This window comes from Microcebus murinus, chromosome 7, assembly GCF_040939455.1.
Source record: "Microcebus murinus isolate Inina chromosome 7, M.murinus_Inina_mat1.0, whole genome shotgun sequence".
NCBI lineage: Eukaryota > Metazoa > Chordata > Mammalia > Primates > Cheirogaleidae > Microcebus > Microcebus murinus.
This window is the reverse complement of record NC_134110.1, coordinates 89,376,523-89,393,781: the sequence shown is the minus strand read 5'-3', so window position 1 is coordinate 89,393,781 and position 17,259 is coordinate 89,376,523. Positions and strand designations below refer to the sequence as shown.

Genomic DNA, 17,259 nt, shown 5'->3' with positions numbered 1-17,259 from the left:
CTGGTTTCATAGTAATATTCTGTCTCATTCCTGATACTGGTAATTTGCATCCTCTTTTTTCGTCTCTCCTGCTAGATCTTTGTCAATTTTATTTATCTTGTAAATGAACCAGCTCTTCATTTTATTGATTTTCTCTTAAGATTTTCCATTTTTAAGTTCATTGATTTCTGCTCTTATTTATATTATTTCCTTCCTTCTGCTTGCTTAGGGTTTATTTGCTAATTCTTTTTCTTCCTCGAGGGAAGAACTTCCATTATCATTTTGAGACCTTTCATCTTTTCTAATGCATGCATTTAGTGCTATAAGTTTTCCTGTCAGCATTGCTTTAGCCATACATACCCCACAACATGTAGAACAACACTTGGCTCTTAATAGATGTTCAAATGTTTGTTAATAAATAGGAATGAGGGGAATTCTGTGGTAATGATTTGGAAAGACTTGTCAAATCATCTCACAGGGTATGGATGGTACCACCTGGATTTTTGCAGTGCACAACCTGTACAGCCATGTCCAGCAGCTCTGTAATCTGAACTAAAATTCCAAGCAAGAGCAGGACACAGGGTAGCCACAGGAAAAGGAAGAGGAATGTATAATGACCGTCAACTGAAGGCAGTGGATTTTGGAGCAAGAACAAGCAGCATCAATTAAGATTAGACTCAATTTCCACAAAAATGAGCAAGGAAAGGCTTCCTTCCCCACCCTTCTCCTTCCTGTGCCAGGCCGTCTTCACGTGTGCAGATGTGTTAGGCCATTCCTGTGCCTTTGCTACCCTCTCCACACCTCTTTCCCTCCCACTGCTCATGACTGGCACTTGCCTCTCCACTTTACCACATTCATTTCCCACATGAGTGAAGCATTTGATACAAGGTAATAGAGGTAATTTCTTATTAGCTTTTGCATTTGTCCTAGCAGGATGACATGGTGATTTAAGAGAATGTGGATTACTCAATAAATTGAGTAGGAAAGGTTAGAAAATTTTATTACATAATAATTATAAAATAAAGATTCTTTTGTGGGTTTGGTAGTGACAGAGAGATAGATTTTGTAAATTTAGTACATTTTTGACATTTGTAAGGTATGTTTTCTAAGACATAGGAGAGTCCACAAATTCTACTAGGGCACATAATTTCTCCCAAAACACAGTGAAATATATTAAATAACTGATATATTTAAATATTCTTTGTTTTTTTTTTTTTTTTTTTAGTAGTTTTCTATAAGGCCACGGCTAAGGAAATGTGTAGGGTTATTTTCTGGTTAAGACTCATCATTTCCTTAGATTTTTTTCACTTTCATTACTAGTGGTTGGTTTCTTTTTAAGAGTTTTTTTTAATTAAAAGGTTAAAAAAAACTCATGAAAGTGAAAGTATGTAATATACTTGACAATGAATAGAAAAATATTAGAATATATTAAAGTGTTGGCCCAAAAGTTTAGCCCACTCTTGGGATAGGGACCCACTCAGTACATTAGCTCAGAGGACTCATGATTCAAACGGAAGTATCCAGAAAATGAGAAATCATTGAGTCATCAACTATTAGGATTACTGAAAAATAGCTGAAACTGAGGATGTTAAATCCACAGATGCTGAAGGTCTTTTGGCATTTAAATTATAGACCTATAGCAGGAGGGCAGAATGCAATCACTGTTCACCTCTTTATTGTTATAGCATAAGTGAGATAATTTTGAGGAGAAGAGGCAGGTGATACAGAACTGAATATCATAAAAGACATTGCTCTGGAACACCATGAATTGGATTTGTAGTCGTTTGCCATATTTCTGCTGCTATGGTTGTTTCCTAATTTGTCACAAATTCATAAAGCCTCTGAACCTCAGGTTCTTTCTCTTTAATGAGGGCTGTCAACTCCAACTTCTAAGGGCGGAGGTTAGGAGAATCTGAGCCAGGGTTGTAAGAGGTGTTCGTAAACATGAAAGCAGCCCACAAAATCAAGGCTTTATCATCATTCAATCAGGTAGCGCTGGCTTTAAAATCTTACTTTGTTCCTGGAGCTGAATAAAAACACATGGAAGCACTGACTGGCTGAAATGGACATTGTGTAAAAGGTTTAACTTACTTCTTTTACAAACCACTGACAAAAGGCAGGACCGATCCATTCTCTGGCATGAATACCGCAGTCTATCCAGACAGCTCTTTTGTAAGGTCGTGATCTTCTGCCCAGCTGAAAACAAGGGCATTCATAGTAACCAACTCAGGCTTTTATTTTTGGATTCACTGAGCAGCATAATTCGATAAGGTTCCAGTGTAATTCTTCACTATAGTTTGGTTCATTAGGAAATGCTTAAAAAAGGTAGAGAGATTTCTTATCTACTTCAGAAGTCCAGGCTTGTTTATGCAGAAACAATAAATTTATTGCCCTAATTTATAATAAAAGAAATAGAAAATACAAAAGGAAAAGGGAAATTCCTAAAGTAGGAAGGATTGCTTCTCCATTTTAATTTATTGACAGTATGTGGCTGTTAAGTAAAAAGCTAATTTTCCCCTCCCCCCTGTTTTTCTTTCTCTCTCTTCATCCCAAGGAATATTTCTTAAAGAAATAGCTATGTTTTATAGGTGGATAAAGTCTAACTTTATTGCACCACAAAATGGAAACATAAAACAACTTGATTTGTAGAATCAAGGGACAGATTTTTCTTTACAACTCTACTATCTATATTATTTTTAACCTAGTTTCTACCCCACTAATCAATAGGTAGCTCTTGATATTATATTTACAGGGGATCTAGTTTTCATTTATTCATTAATTCACTCATCTAATATTTCAGGAAATCCTTTTTAATGTCAGACAGTGTGCTCAGTACTGGAGACCGAAAGATGAAAAGACAAGGATTTTACACGCCAGTGGGGAGGGCAGACGTGCAAGCAATCATTCAACCACTGTGATGTGAATAACGGTAAGTTACTGTGGGAACATACAGTGTTATGTTGAATTTTCCTGGGGAATAAAAGGAAGTTTCTCCGAAGAAGAGTGCTGGAATACTTGAGCAAGACTTGCAGCATGTCTGGCAGACAAGTCGGAGGAAGGCGTCTCCAGCTTGGAAGAGAATCTAGCACATCATATTTGAGAATCTGCCTCTGCAGTCTGAGGGAGGCATGGCAGATGAACTGAACACGGAAGTCCCTGGGCACCACGTAAAAGAGAGGAGCCTTCCTCCTGTGTTCCATGAGAGGCTTCTGTGGACGTGCGTCAATGCACAGTTGTGTTAGCGAGCTCACACTGACAGCAGCGTGGAAGGTGGATGGGAGATGAGGAGGCTGAGGATGGAGGCTCAGAGGAAGCTCAGCACGAGGCCACTGCTGCAAGAGTCCAGGGAGAACAGATACAGAGAGAAGTCGGGGCAAGAGTAGTGAGGACAAGAGAAGAGATTAGGGGCAGAGCCAAAATAGATTTAGAAAAAAGAATTGTCAGCTTTTGGTGCTAAATTTAAAGTGAATGGTTAAAATAAAGGAGAGGAATTTAGGATGGTGCTCATGTTTCTGGACTGGGAGGAGACAGGTGCCATTCCGAGTCTGAGGTGCTTTTGTGAATACACAGGTGAGAGTGTCAAGGAGGCAATGATGGATGGAATTAAGGCTCCAGAGAGTGGACCCCGCCGGATACAAAGGTCTGGGATGATCGTTGAAACTGTGGCACAGATGTGCACGCCCAGCTAGAGAGAGTTGCTGCCATGCAAGTGGAGCTGAGGACAGTCCTTCGGATTGATTAGCAGAACCTAAGGGAAGCACAGGGCAAGAGGAGCCAGTGAATGAGACCTGAATGGCCAGAGACAGGAGGAAGGTCAACTAGGAGTCATTGCTGAACTTAGAAGGAGAAGTTTCAGAGGCATGATGGGGCAAAGGCTGAGCAGCCAAAGTTGGAATGGAAAGTGAGAGAGTAGAGCTGGTCACTACAGGTGAATCTTTTCAGAAGTTTGGCTAAGACAGGACGGAGAGCTATATGTCAGAAGCTAGAGGAGAATGCAGGGTCTAAGGATGGGAATAATGCATACCTTCTTACATGTTTATATAGTTTTGCACTGGTTCATCCTAAGTAGCACCAACTCACAAATAATTTGCATCAAATGACTCTAAATATGTTAGCAACAGTATTCTCTAGAATAGCCAATAGAAAAAATTAAACATGGTTCAAAAACCTAGGGGAAAATATTTTGCAAATTATCAGATGATGTTAAATATAAGAGTCTATGACCGAGCATTTCATTTATCTCTCCCATACATCAAAGTTGCAAATGATGAGTGTATGGTAAATATTTTCTATTTAATTCACAATTTCTTATTTTTACCTTTAAAATAAAAAGAGTTCTTCCATCATATGATCTTCCAATAGAGAACATGTGAATGAGGCCTGAATGAGTTTTATTCAGATGATGCATCCAATTTTGAATCTAAGAGCAAATAAATAAAAACCATGTCAGACTCTGACAATGATGGAGCTTTCAGAGAACAAAGGTAATAAAAAGACAACAGTAGGTCTCAGAATTCAAAGAGCACACATGGAGTATAAAATTGAACAAAAAAACCAATTTTCTATTTTTAATTTTCTTTGAACACTTAAAATTACATTTTCTGCCTTTACGGGCAGTAGCACATGATGCATGTGTTGTCTCTGCTTTAAAGCATGCCCTCTACTACCATTTATCACTAATATCTAATGGTAGAGTTTCAAAAAAAATTAATTGATGTGTTCTGGTTTCTTTTTGAAACAAAATTTATTTCCATTTTCTCACAAGTATTTAAGAGGAAAAGAAATAAATCAACTTTAGGAAAACTGCCCAAATGACTTGAAAGTGTTTCTTAAAGTTCCATATATTATAATTTGCCACTGAGCAGAAGATGCTAAGAAAAGGGCATTATCTTTTGCATTTAAAGGTTATTCCACCGAGCCGCACATTAGAGAGCATACTCTGAATAATTTCGCCAGTGATAGTGACACATTTGCATTGATCCATTCACACGCACTTATCTGTCATCAGGAGAAGGTATATTTAAGATGGATGAATAAGGTGTTTCATTTCTGACTTTAAAAGCCCCATAAGGAGTAAAGAAATAACACCAAAGTGTTTCAGTGTTCTATGATATAAAAGCGTCTGTGCTGAAAAAATATATATAAAATACATTTTGGAAAGTACTCATGTTTTATTTTATTTCTATTCTTATTTAATCTGATGTACAGGAGATATATATATCTCACATGTATATGTATATCTATATTATATTTTTAAAATTTGACTTTATTCTAGTGCATGTTAACGGTACTTTTGTGTGCCAAGTTATCTAAAACCTTTGCTTCTAATTTCAAGCTTCTAAAATGTATGTTGAGACATGAAATATGTGGAAATAATTTTGAGAAGAGAGTTGTCATCAAGATACTACAAAATACTCTTTAGAACAGGATCTCATTAATTTTTTGTCTGGCGTTCCTTTGTCCAGTTCAGGGGAAGCATGGAAAATGTACATATGTATTCATTCATTCATTCATTCAGTCAACAATTATCTATTTGAAGATCTCTATTTTCCTGCCACTGGGGATATAGTGGTGAACAAGAAAGAAATGGCCTGCCTGCATGGAACTTGTAGCTTATTAGGAGAAAAAGGCATTAATCAAATAATCATACAATTACATAATTCAAAACTGTGACAGGATCACATGCGTGTGTGCTGTGGGGGCAGGTGGTACACTGGGGTTGGTGGAGGAGGGAGGGGTCTGATCTAATCTGGGGGAGTAGACACAGCTACCTTCTTGTTTCAGCTAAAATTTGAAGAATAACAGGTTGCTGTCCAGGTGAACAGTAAAAGAGGAGGGGCTGTGACTGTTCCGGGTAGAATAGATAACAGCATATTTAGCCTGCAGAGGTGCCACACACAAAGCTCGGGCTTTGGGAGGTCTGGGCTGTGCAGAGGGTGCAGGGCAAGTGTCAGTCCTATTTACCCCTCAGCCAAATCACTGCCTTCAAACACTGACGCACTTTACTTCCCACGACTTTTTAGTTCAGGCCACTGTGGCTGTTGTTATAACAACAATACCTCACTCTTCCATTGCACTTCCCATGTCCTTTGTAGGGGTGGGTTGGGTAAAGCAGGTGAATTCAAATTATTTTGGTACTTCTTATAAAAGACTTAACGGAAGAGATGAATGAACTGAGGTGCCCAGGCCATCTTACAGCTGTAAGTACATACTCTTCACGTAGTCCCTTCTCTGTCCTTATGCTTTCTCCCTCAATCTTTAGAACTCAATGATAAAGATGCACTTGTAAAAAAAAAAGCCATTAAATCTTTTACATACTTCTTCTAAGGAGTGATACACTTCATAATTATATCCAGGAAGGGACCTTCGATTTCTCTGGGGTTGTAAGCTGCTTCCCCTTTCCAGTGCTTTCTGGAGATCTTCTATGAGGATCCTGGATTTGAAATGACAGACGTGATGAAAAGTAAATTGAGATAATAAAAAAATCAGGCAACATCCAAAGAAAATCATACACATCTATGTGTATGATGGACCATGGCAATTGATACTTATAAAAATACCAAATGTTGGGAAAATGTTCTTTTTCAGGAAATGAAAACTATTAAGTGAGGTAGTAAATTTCAAGTGTAAATAGGCAGATGTACCCAAATAATAACAGTAGTAATAACAACTACTATTGATTGAGCAGCTACAACAACTGAGTGATGGCCACGAACACTTGCATTTGAGCTCTTACCAAGAGCCTGCACTGTGCTGTGTGTTTGATGTACGTGATCATAGCTGATAGCCCTACATGGTAGATTCTGTTGTTATCACCATTTTAAAAATGGAAAAGCTGAGCCTCAAAGTGTTAAGAGCTTGCCAACGTCACTCTGCTGGTCAGTGCAGAGCCAGAATTTGAACTTGGGAGGTGAACCCAAATTCCAATCTTGGGACTCCAAGTGCAGGTGACACAATGAAAACTGAGCCGAGGCTGCTCCTCCATGTCCTTGTCCCCTCTCCAGCTGTGCCCACGTGCTCACATCCCTTCCGCCACCCAGAGACTGTTCTAAGGTCGCCTCCCAGCACACCTGACCTAAGACTCAGAGAGAAAAAGGAAAGGAGGGAAGAAGCTACAGTCCTCAAGAGGAGACTGAAGAAATACCCAGAATTGGAAAAAGCTATTTCACTGCCTGCCAGGATCAAGGATGCCAAGAGACGAGGAGCTCAACTGAGCATAATGAATGCATTTGGAAATTAAAGGCTGACGCCAGGGTGGGGGATTCCAGGCTGTGTGGAACCAGCTCTAGGCAGAGTCACTCGTGTTCTTCATGTGACATCTGAGCTAGACAGATACAGGCTTGTCTTCCCAATACTCACCACCCTCCACTAATTAGAGCACCACGAAGTAGCATGGCACCTCACTCATTTTCAATACTTAAAGATATTAGAAAACCTCTCAGTGATTTTTTCTGAGCCTGGCAGGTGGTTAAAAAGCTTTGCTTTCATATTTTATTTTGCAAAAGAACTTATTGCCTAATGTTTATTAAAAGAACATGTAATAAGCATCTTTAAATGACTTCCAAGGCTGATCGATATAGGCCACTTGGGTTTTAAAAATTATCTTGAACCATCTGAATAAATACTTTTTGGTTCATGAAGGAAAGAGATTTTTCTTAGGGTCACATTGGGTATAGGTCATTCTTTTTCACTTGCTTATTTGCTATTTATTGAGTGCTCACTGTGGACAAAGTATTTAATCAGGAATGGATTATGAACTTACTGTTCTTTTGTTTCAACTTTGGACTTTAAAACTGGAAACATTTTAGAAGTCAAGATAAGGAGAGGTGGCTCAAAGCTTGGTCAAGTCTTTTGGCAGCTGCTGGCAGCCGGTTCCAAACATGAGTGGAACGTGAAGTCATCAGTCTGAACACCATCTGTATTTGTGTTTTCTTTCTTTCCTCAAGGTGAGAAGTTACAGATGATTAGGTTTGGGTGGGCTAAAGAACTGCGCAATATTGTGAAGATAGGTCTTGGCCAAATGGACCTCTTTGTCAATGTCCTAACTTCCTTATGCTAGGGGAGAGCCTGGGAGGGGCAAGAAGGAGGCAAGTTTGGTTGGGGCTGAGGTGGTAATAAACTGTCAACATATTCCATCACTGCACGTAACCTTCACGTCTGTTTCCCTCCCTACAACTAGCTATCAATCTCTCCTGGCTCCTTTTTCTATCCTAGGAAACTAGGGGGAAAAAAATGTAGACAGAATTGCCAAAGCCAACAATCTATACAAGAATCTCCTTTTGAATTTCCAGTTTCTAAAGTCTGTGGTACTTTGTTATAGCAGCCTAGCAAACTAATACAGGTCTCTGTTGGGTGACTTATACTGTATCCTAATACAGGCCCTAAGAGACCAATGTTAAGTTAAAAAATAATTGTGATATGCAAGGACCTAACCCATTTTCCTTGTCAAGTAGTTGATTAGAAACCAGCATATGGATGAGAAGGCTGTGAAATGGAATCTCAAAATAGTCTTCATAAACTATTATATTTTCTTAGTTCCTCATGGCCTATTACTATCCCTCACCTAGTTGTATATACTCCCATAGCAATGACTAGAACTATTAAGAACTTTCCAAGTGATGTTATCACTCAGTACAAAACCACCTCCTCAAAGCTTCCAGGGTGGGGAGGGACCCTTAAAAATCCAACTTTCATTGCTATTTTTTAAGCAGGTATTTAATTTTTAAAATGACCAAAATTTTTCTCCTGGCAAAATGAGTCATTTCTTAAAGAGGGGTCGATCACCTAGGGGACAAACACATGGGGTCACATTATCCCCACTTTAAAAATCACTATAGGCATTAAGTATTCTTGTACAGAGTAAATGATAATCTTTTGAAAATACTCCAGGCTACAATAATAAAAGTCAATTAAAATGATCTCTACCTACTGGGCCCGTGGAATTTAATCGACTCTTACGTATTATTATCTTGGGACCAACAGAATGAATAATTCTAAATGATTGTTCTCCACGAGGAGGCAACTGACTTAAACACTCATTTTTTAGACTATTCTCTGTGACATAAAGTGTGATATTTTATTCTATGTCAGTTCCACATGACCTAAATTTAATGGCAGGAAATAGAGACTTGTTAAGCTAACTGGTAGATTCTTTTCTACTGAATAATAATTAATGAAGCATGTGCATTGTTACTGAGCACCTATGGATATAATTGCCAGGCTCCTTCCTGTCAGGCATTCATAGAATCACAGTATGCCCGCAAAGCTAGAGCAGCCACTAAAATGTGTCCAGCACGAACAATGCTTTTATGCACAGCTGTGATTCTGTTCTAGAAGCACAGATGAAATACCTTTCTGCAAAAAGCAAATCACAGCTTTAATAAGGCTGTAAATTTCTTTCTGGCAGGGCCATCTCTGTGTGGCCCAGGGGTGTCACTGCCATCTGGCACCAGCCCTGCAGAGAGACTAGACCCTCACCATGGACCCACAGAGCCATGGGCTCCCTGCTCTCCCCCCAGACACCATCAGGGACCTGCGTGCCAGTTTGGACAGTACGATGACCTGCTAAAAAGTTGGGGTAGTTCAGGGTAGTCATTAATAGTCATGCTTGTCAACCCCCAAATCCTAGGATTCCCAGTGAAAAATAAGTCACTCCCTCTTGTGTCATGAATTCCTCACACTGCACGTCTCTTCCTAGATCTTCCACTGACACCCTTTCTCTCCATCACCCCCTTTCCCCTGAGTCCGCTGGAGTCCTGCTTCCTCTGGAAATAAACTTCCTACAACCCCCAGTCTCTTCAGAGAACTCACTTTTCTCATATTCTTGGCCCATCAGAAATTTGACTGTAAAGGACATACGTTCTTCTGTGGCTTTCTCCCTGCATCGCCCCCACCCACCATGGGGCCAGGGGGAGGGAGGTCAGCTTTCTCTTGCACCCGTCTCTGCTTTCCCATTAATCTTCTAACTTCCGGAATGCCCATCCTCCCATGCCTCGTGCCATTCCTTGGCTGCTTTCCTAGAGCTCCTGCCCCCGCCCTGACAGCCCTGCGCCAGGAGTCTGTGTCTTCCTCCTCCTCTGGTCTCTCCATCAACCAAAGAGATTCCAGCCTGCTGGGCAGTTCCTGGTGATTCAGAACATCCATTCTTGGCTGCACCAGCCTCGGGGATCTGCACCCAACACTCCCCTTCAACCACTTCCTCTGAGGCTACCCTGGACCTTGTCACCAGCTGTAAACATTCTGCCCCAGAACTCTTAGCATCCAACAACCCACGTTTGGTGGAATTTCCTTCCTTCCTGCTTGTTGCACTACATCTGTTTTCAATGTAAAGACCTTCATGCCTTCCTTGGTTTGTCTGTTGGTCCCATCATGCCTCCCCATCCAGATTAGCCTCCACGGATGAAAACTTGACCTACTATCCTCTTGGGAACCTCAACATCCTTGCCACCTGGCCTTTCCACAGTCTGATCCAATGCAACCTCAACTCCGTAGCAGGGCTGCAATCTCTCTTCTCCATATCAGCTACTTTTCTTGGTTCTTACTCCAGTTTTCCTCTTGGAAATGCACTTCAACCTCTGTTTCTTCACTGTTGGTAGGTAATTTGGCTTCTTTCTTCATCCAGAAAATTTAGCCATTGGCTGCGATCTTTTTCCACATGTCCACGCCCCTCTGCACAGTGTTAGGCAGGGCCACATTCACCTCTTCAGTCTGGAGGAGACGGCCCCCTTCCTGCTGTTCACACCCACTCCTGCACCCGCACATTCTCTCTGGCACCATCAGCGTCTCCCTCCCCATTGGTCCTTCCCCTCAGCCAGCAGACCTGCCAGTTTCCCTCTACTTAAGCAAATCCCGGTCTCCCAAGCAGTCACTGTTGCTGCATCTCCTTATAGTCACTCCTCCTTTTCTGCTTCTCTCCTTATTTAACTACCAAGAGCTGCTCTGCATTCTCATCTGTTCACTTCTCTCTTTTCTACCACTAACAACCTGATCCCACTGTTGGAGCTGTCAGTGCACTTTCCATTGCCACATGCAGAGGAAACTGCTCGGTCCTTTACTCAGTGGATACCACTGCAGCACCTGGCAACGTGGACCATTCCCTCTCTCTAAAGTCTTTCTTTTCTTCTTTAACTCCTATGATTGTCTTCTACTTGCTCCCTTCTTACTGCTCCAACTAGTCCTTTAAAAAAACAGCCTTCAAGATGTCCAAATCTATTCAAATCTCTCTACTCAGTCATCTAAACTCGAAAATTTGGAGTCATTCTTTGACTCTTCCTTTCCTACTTACCATGCAACCACAAGGGGAGTCCAGTGGTTTTACCTCTGACATATATTTTGAATGTTCTCCTGTTCCCACTACTCTGTGTTAACTTAAGGCCTCGCTATCTCTTACCTGGACTGTTACTGTAGTTTCCTATTGCTGCCCCTACCCCCACCCCACTGACAGGTGGCTCTTTTGCAATAGGATGTCACTACCCATAAGATGGGTCTGAGCTTTCACTCCTGCACATACAACTCCCCCCAACCTGGCCTCCCTGCCTCCCTTCTTTCTGCTCTCCGACTTGCATGATACACTAACAGCACTGAATTCCTGTGCTGCTTCCCTTTGCTCGTGTGGTTCCCTCTCCCTGCCAGGTCCTCGTCTCATCTGTGCCCAGTTGGCGTGGCTCCTGCAGAAGCTTCTAGTGTACCCACCTTCCCAACCACCCTTAGGCATTACGGGGCTGCTCTCTCATGTCACACACAGAGAGAGTCTGTGTTTACTCTGATCACTTAGTGGTAACAGTGAAACGATCTGTCCACGTGTTTGCTCCCACTCTGTTAGACTGATGAGCTCTTCAAGACGAATCGATTTATGTCAGCTCTCTCAATATGAAAAACTGTACCTAAAACACTGTTGTAAGCACTTGATAAATAACATGAATATAACTATAGCTTAGTTCACTTCAGTACAAATGATTTTTTTTTTGAGATGGGGTCTCACTCTGTTGCCCTGGGTAGAGTACAACAGTGACATCATCATAGCTCACTGCAACCTCAAACTCCTGGGCTCAAGTGATCCTCCTGTCTCAGCCTCCCACGTAGCTGGGACTACAGGTGGGCACCACCATGTCTGGCTAATACAAATGAATTTTATAGCAAGTGAAAAGGAATGCTTACTTGTACTGGATGTTGGCTTCCCGTAGGAAGGCTAACAGGGCTTGAGAACCATTCTGGGGAATGTGGACATCAGTAACTGTTCCCTCTGATACATGGGAGACGCTGCTGGGCTGCCACAGGTCCACCTGTAGTGCAGGAACCAACCTGTAATTCATATCCAGTGTAGGTGGGGAAAGATCCATGTCACAATGTCAAACACAACACCAAATGCATTTTGGGATTACACTCAATGCTTGCATCATCAGGATAAAAGTCCTATTTCATCTGGAATTTAGGCTCCAAATTACATCATATCCATATTGAATTTGATCATAATTTACAAGTCATAGTTTGAAGACCAATACATTAAAGCCACAAGGTAAAAATGAGAGAAAATAGTTTTAAGTATAAGTTTGATATTGTTTTAAATTTATTTTGCAAATATTTGGATAAGCATAAGAAAGAGGAGGGGGGAGGGGGGCGGGTATATACATTAAAAAAAAAAAAAAAGAAAGAAAGAAAAAGATATAAATCACCGTGTCCTACCACACAAGCAGATTCTAGTAATTGAAACAGGTTTTGGTAAGTTTATTTTTTTTTTTAATTTCAAAATATTAAGGAGATACAAATGTTTTTGTTACACAGTTCGTTTTCAATGCTTGAGTTGGGGCTATTAGTGTGTGCATCATCCGAATAGTGTTCATGGTACCCATTAGGTGGGTTTTTACCCATCTCCTCCCATCCCCTTCTTGTTGATTTCCAGCAATTTTTACTTTCCTCTGTGCCCATTGGCTAGTTCCAACTTATTAGAGCGTACATGTGGTGTTTGTTTTTCCATTCTTGAGATACTTCACTTCGGATAATGGCCTTCAGTTCTATCTAAATTGCTGCAAAAGACATTGATTCCTTTCTTTTTATGGCCGAGTAGTACTCTCTGGTATATATAACTTTTGTTAATCCACTTATGCATTGATGGGCACTTAGGTTGATTCCACATCTTTGGGATTGTGAACTGTGCTGCGATAAACATCTGAGCTCAGGTATCTTTTTGATAAAATGACTTGTTTTTTTATGGGTAGACACCTAGCAGTGGAATTGCTGGGTCAAATGGTAAGTCTGTTTTCATTTCTTTGGTGAATCTCCATATTGTTTTCCATAGAGGTTGTACTAATTTGTAGTCCCACCAACAGCGTATAAGCATTCCTTTCTCTCTGCATCCACACCAGCACCTATTGTTTTTTTGACTTTTTAATAAGAGTCATTCTGACGGAGGTAAGATGATATTTCATTGTGGCTTTAATTTGTATTTCCTGAAGATTAGGGACGTTGAGCATCTTATCATTTGTTTCTTGGCCATTGTCAATCTTCTTTTGAAAAAATTCTATTCCTGTCTTTTGCCTAGTTTTTTTTTGAGACAGAGTCTCACTCTGTTGCCCTGGCTAGAGTGCCGTGACATCAGCCTAGCTCACAGCAACCTCAAACTCCTGGGCTCAAGCAATCCTTCTGCCTCAGCCTCCTGAGTAGCTGGGACTACAGGCATGCACCACTATGCTCGGCTTATTTTTTCTATATATTTTTAGTTAGCCAATTATTTTCTTTCTATTTTCAGTAGAGACGGGGTCTCACTCTTGCTCAGCCTGGTTTCAAATTTCTGACCTTGAGTGATCCGCCCACCTCGGCCTCCCAGAGTGCTAGGATTACAGATGTCGGCCTTTCCTACTTTTTAATGGGGTTGTTTTTTTCTTGCTGATTTATTTGAGCTCTTTGTAGATTCTGGATATTAGCCCTTTATTGGATGTATAGTTTGTGAATATTTTCTCCCATTCTGTAAGCTATTTGCTCTGTTGATTATTTGATGATCTTGGCTATGCAGAAGTCTTTTAATTTAGTCAAGTCCCATTTATTTATTTTTGCTATTGCTATAATTGCTTTTGGGGTCTTAGTCGTAAATTCCTTGCCTAGGTGGATATCTATTAATAGAAGAGTTTTTCCTATATTTTTTTCTAGAATTTTTACAGTTTCATGCCTTACATTTAAGTCTTTTACCCATCTTGAATTAATTTTTCTGAGTGGTGAGAGGTAGGGGTTCTGTTTCATTCTTTTGCATGTGGCTATCCAATTTTCCCAGCACCATCTATTGAATAGGGCTTCTTTGCCCCAGTGTATGTTGTTGTCTGCTTTGTCAAAGATCAGTTGGTTCTAGGTAGATGGTTTTATGTCTGTGTTCTCTGTTCTGTTCCATTGGTCTATGTCTTTATTTTTGTTCCAATTTCATGCTGCTTTGGTTACTATAGCCTTGTAGTGTAGTTTGAAGTCTGGTTAATGTTATGCCTCCAGATTTGTTCTTTTTGCTTAAGATTGCTTTGGCTATTTAGGCTCTTATTTGGTTCCAACTGAAGCATAAAATTATTTTTCCTAGATCTATGAAATATGATGGTATTTTGATGGGGATTGTGTTGAATCACTTTTGGTAACTTAATTTTTTTTATTTATTTAATTTCATTTTTTTATTTTTGGGACAGAGTCTCGCTTTGTTGCCCAGGCTAGAGTGAGTGCTGTGGCATCAGCCTAGCTCACAGCAACCTCAAACTCCTGGGCTCAAGCAATCCTCCTGCTTCAGCCTCCCAAGTAGCTGGGACTACAGGTATGCACCACTATGCCCAGCTAGTTTTTTTTTTTTTTAAATATATATATGTTAGGTGGCCAATTAATTTTTTTCTATTTTTAGTAGAGACAGGGTCTTGCTCTTGCTCAGGCTGGTTTTGAACTCCTGACCTCGAGCAATCTGCCCGCCTCGGCTTCCCAGAGTGCTAGGATTACAGGTGTGAGCCACCACACCCGGCCTACTTTTGGTAACTTTAAATGGAACATTCTCCAGGTGGCTCCTCCCCAAACATGTGCCTTTCTCCAATGCCTACTCAGCCTTCACGTGTCAATAGAAACATCCCTTTTTAGGGGGGACTTGTCCACTAGAGTAGGTCTCCTTGTCACAGTTCTTAGAGCACCTTGTGTTTCTTTCATTCCATAGCTTCCTCTTGCCAGAGTGTAAGCTCTGTGAGGGCAAAGGGTTTGTACATTTGTTTACCTCCCATTCCAAGTACTTGGAATGGTACCTTGTGTGCATTAGCCACCCAATCACCATCAGTTGCATGGGTGTGGACCTCCTCTCATTTGCTATTGTGCCTTGGCCAGTGTTCCCCACCTGATAAGAGTTCTTCCTTCATTGAAAGCAAGACCAAACCCAGATGGGAGAGAGGAGAGCCCTATCTCTACAGGAGCTTTGGGTAACATTTCCAATTAGGCACAGTTTGTCTTTACAGTCCTGTCTCTGTCTTCCCTTGCCTGCTCTAGGCTTCCCTCTTCCTGCATAACCCATGCTGGTCCTGCTGCAGGGCCATGATCTCTGCTAAGCCCTAATCTGATAAAGTTTAGTTACTTTATCTTCACTTTGGTATCAGTGTCTGCATTCTGTTAGGGAACTCTAGAAGACCAAAAATACTTTGTGACTCAAGGAAATAAACCTCTAATGGCATAATTTAATCTGGAACAAGGTAATGAGGCTTTTATTTTTGGGACAAAGAGTCTACCTGTTTCTTTTCAAGCAGCTGACTCCACTCCCTTGCAAGGGCAAATCTGACTCAGCTAACATGCCAGTCCGACGACCACGGACAAACAGGAGTGTGAGGCTGGAAGGGATGCTGAGAGGTCATTCGATCCATCTGTCAGCCCTTGGGCAAGGATACATCTAGGACTGTACCAAACTGTCCCCAGTAGATGTGTCTAAACCACATCTTTTAAGTCTCTAAGAGAGGAGATTTGACAGCATTCTAATTTAACTCATTTTCACAATTAACACTATTGTCATTTTCTTAATCCCTTACACAGCATCACAGTGTGTGTGTGTGTGTGTGTGTGTGTGTTCTGGTCTTTAGTGAGGAATAGCTTGGTTCTTGCCTTTATAAGATAAAGGATGTTGGCATCTTTCCCTTTTCTGGGTACATTCGATTTTCTAATCCTTTACAATCATCTTCGGGACTTCTCTATAAATCCATTTACAGAGACAGATTTTTGATATTAAGGGTAACAGTTTGCTGCCACACCTTAATGCCAGTAGAGGTCAGGAAATTTTGCTGTATGCAGAGGGCAGGGAGACACAGGTACCTAAAATAATATGCATTACCACTCTAGAGATGAGGCTAAGTGCTATTTTCTGGGGTACATAAGAATCCCCATTCTAGAGGAGAGAGCATCTTCCCCACAGGAAAGTACCAAAGAACTTGTCCTGCATCAAGACTTGGAGAAGGCTTCCCAGGAAACTACCATGCCATCAGAAAGCAGTTGGTCTAAAGGAAAGAATTTGCAAAATCAGGAATTGTATTTTGGTGTGATATCAGGAAAGTAAATGAAAATGAATTCTCAGTTTTTCTCCAGTAATATTTTGGGGAAAGGGTGTTTGGTTAAGAAGTGTGGGTATTTTTTACTCAGGGTGTCAGGCATTTGACTGCATCAGGACACAGGGGGCAATAATAAGCATCTGAGATTTGTAACACATCACCCACTTTGTACATATTACTTATCTTTTCAACAACACCTTGAGATAGAAATTTAATTGTAGATACACTTTAATGAATGAGAAGACTTAGGTTCAGGGAGGTTAAGTCACTTTCCCAAAGATGCACAGCTACAAAACGGCTGATACAGGATGCGCTCAACTCCAGTGCCCATAATTTACTGACCCTGCACATGTCTTTAGGATTTTCTGAGAATAATCCAGAAGGATAAGCATCTTCCAGCTTCCTGCCTTTGAGTTTGAGGGGGTCTGGTCGGTAGGTCTCACACCCTGGTCTTTCCTGTGGAGTAAATTATCCTATAAATTAATATGCAGATATTTCAAGGTTCCAATCAGCCCATTGTGTGTAGGTTCCTAGCAGTCATTTCCTCAGGGTCTGATCACATTTGGATGAGGTAATAAGTGGTTCTGAACTGCAAAGCTGTGTGACCCTGGGTTACGATATAACAAAAGTACCGAGAACCTTGTTAGGATGGCCTTGAGGTGTCTGCCAACCATCCAAGGTCTTTGCTGCAAACAGCCACCTGATATTCCCCAGGAAAGGACACTCCTTTCCAGAACCTTCTGGCTATTCC

At 41.0% G+C, this 17,259-nt stretch overlaps 1 protein-coding gene across 1 annotated transcript in view; it reads right to left on the bottom strand.

The window, feature by feature from the left end:
• Positions 1-17,259, bottom strand: part of CPA6 (carboxypeptidase A6) — a 259,455-nt gene that overhangs the window by 68,908 nt on the left and 173,288 nt on the right. The window contains exons 3-6 of the mRNA XM_012739909.2: positions 12,136-12,260; positions 6,298-6,412; positions 4,298-4,399; positions 2,071-2,175 (exon numbers count right to left, since the gene is read on the bottom strand). Of these exons, the coding sequence (XP_012595363.2) occupies positions 2,071-2,175; positions 4,298-4,399; positions 6,298-6,412; positions 12,136-12,260 (447 nt within the window). The remainder of the gene's footprint in view (positions 1-2,070; positions 2,176-4,297; positions 4,400-6,297; positions 6,413-12,135; positions 12,261-17,259) is intronic.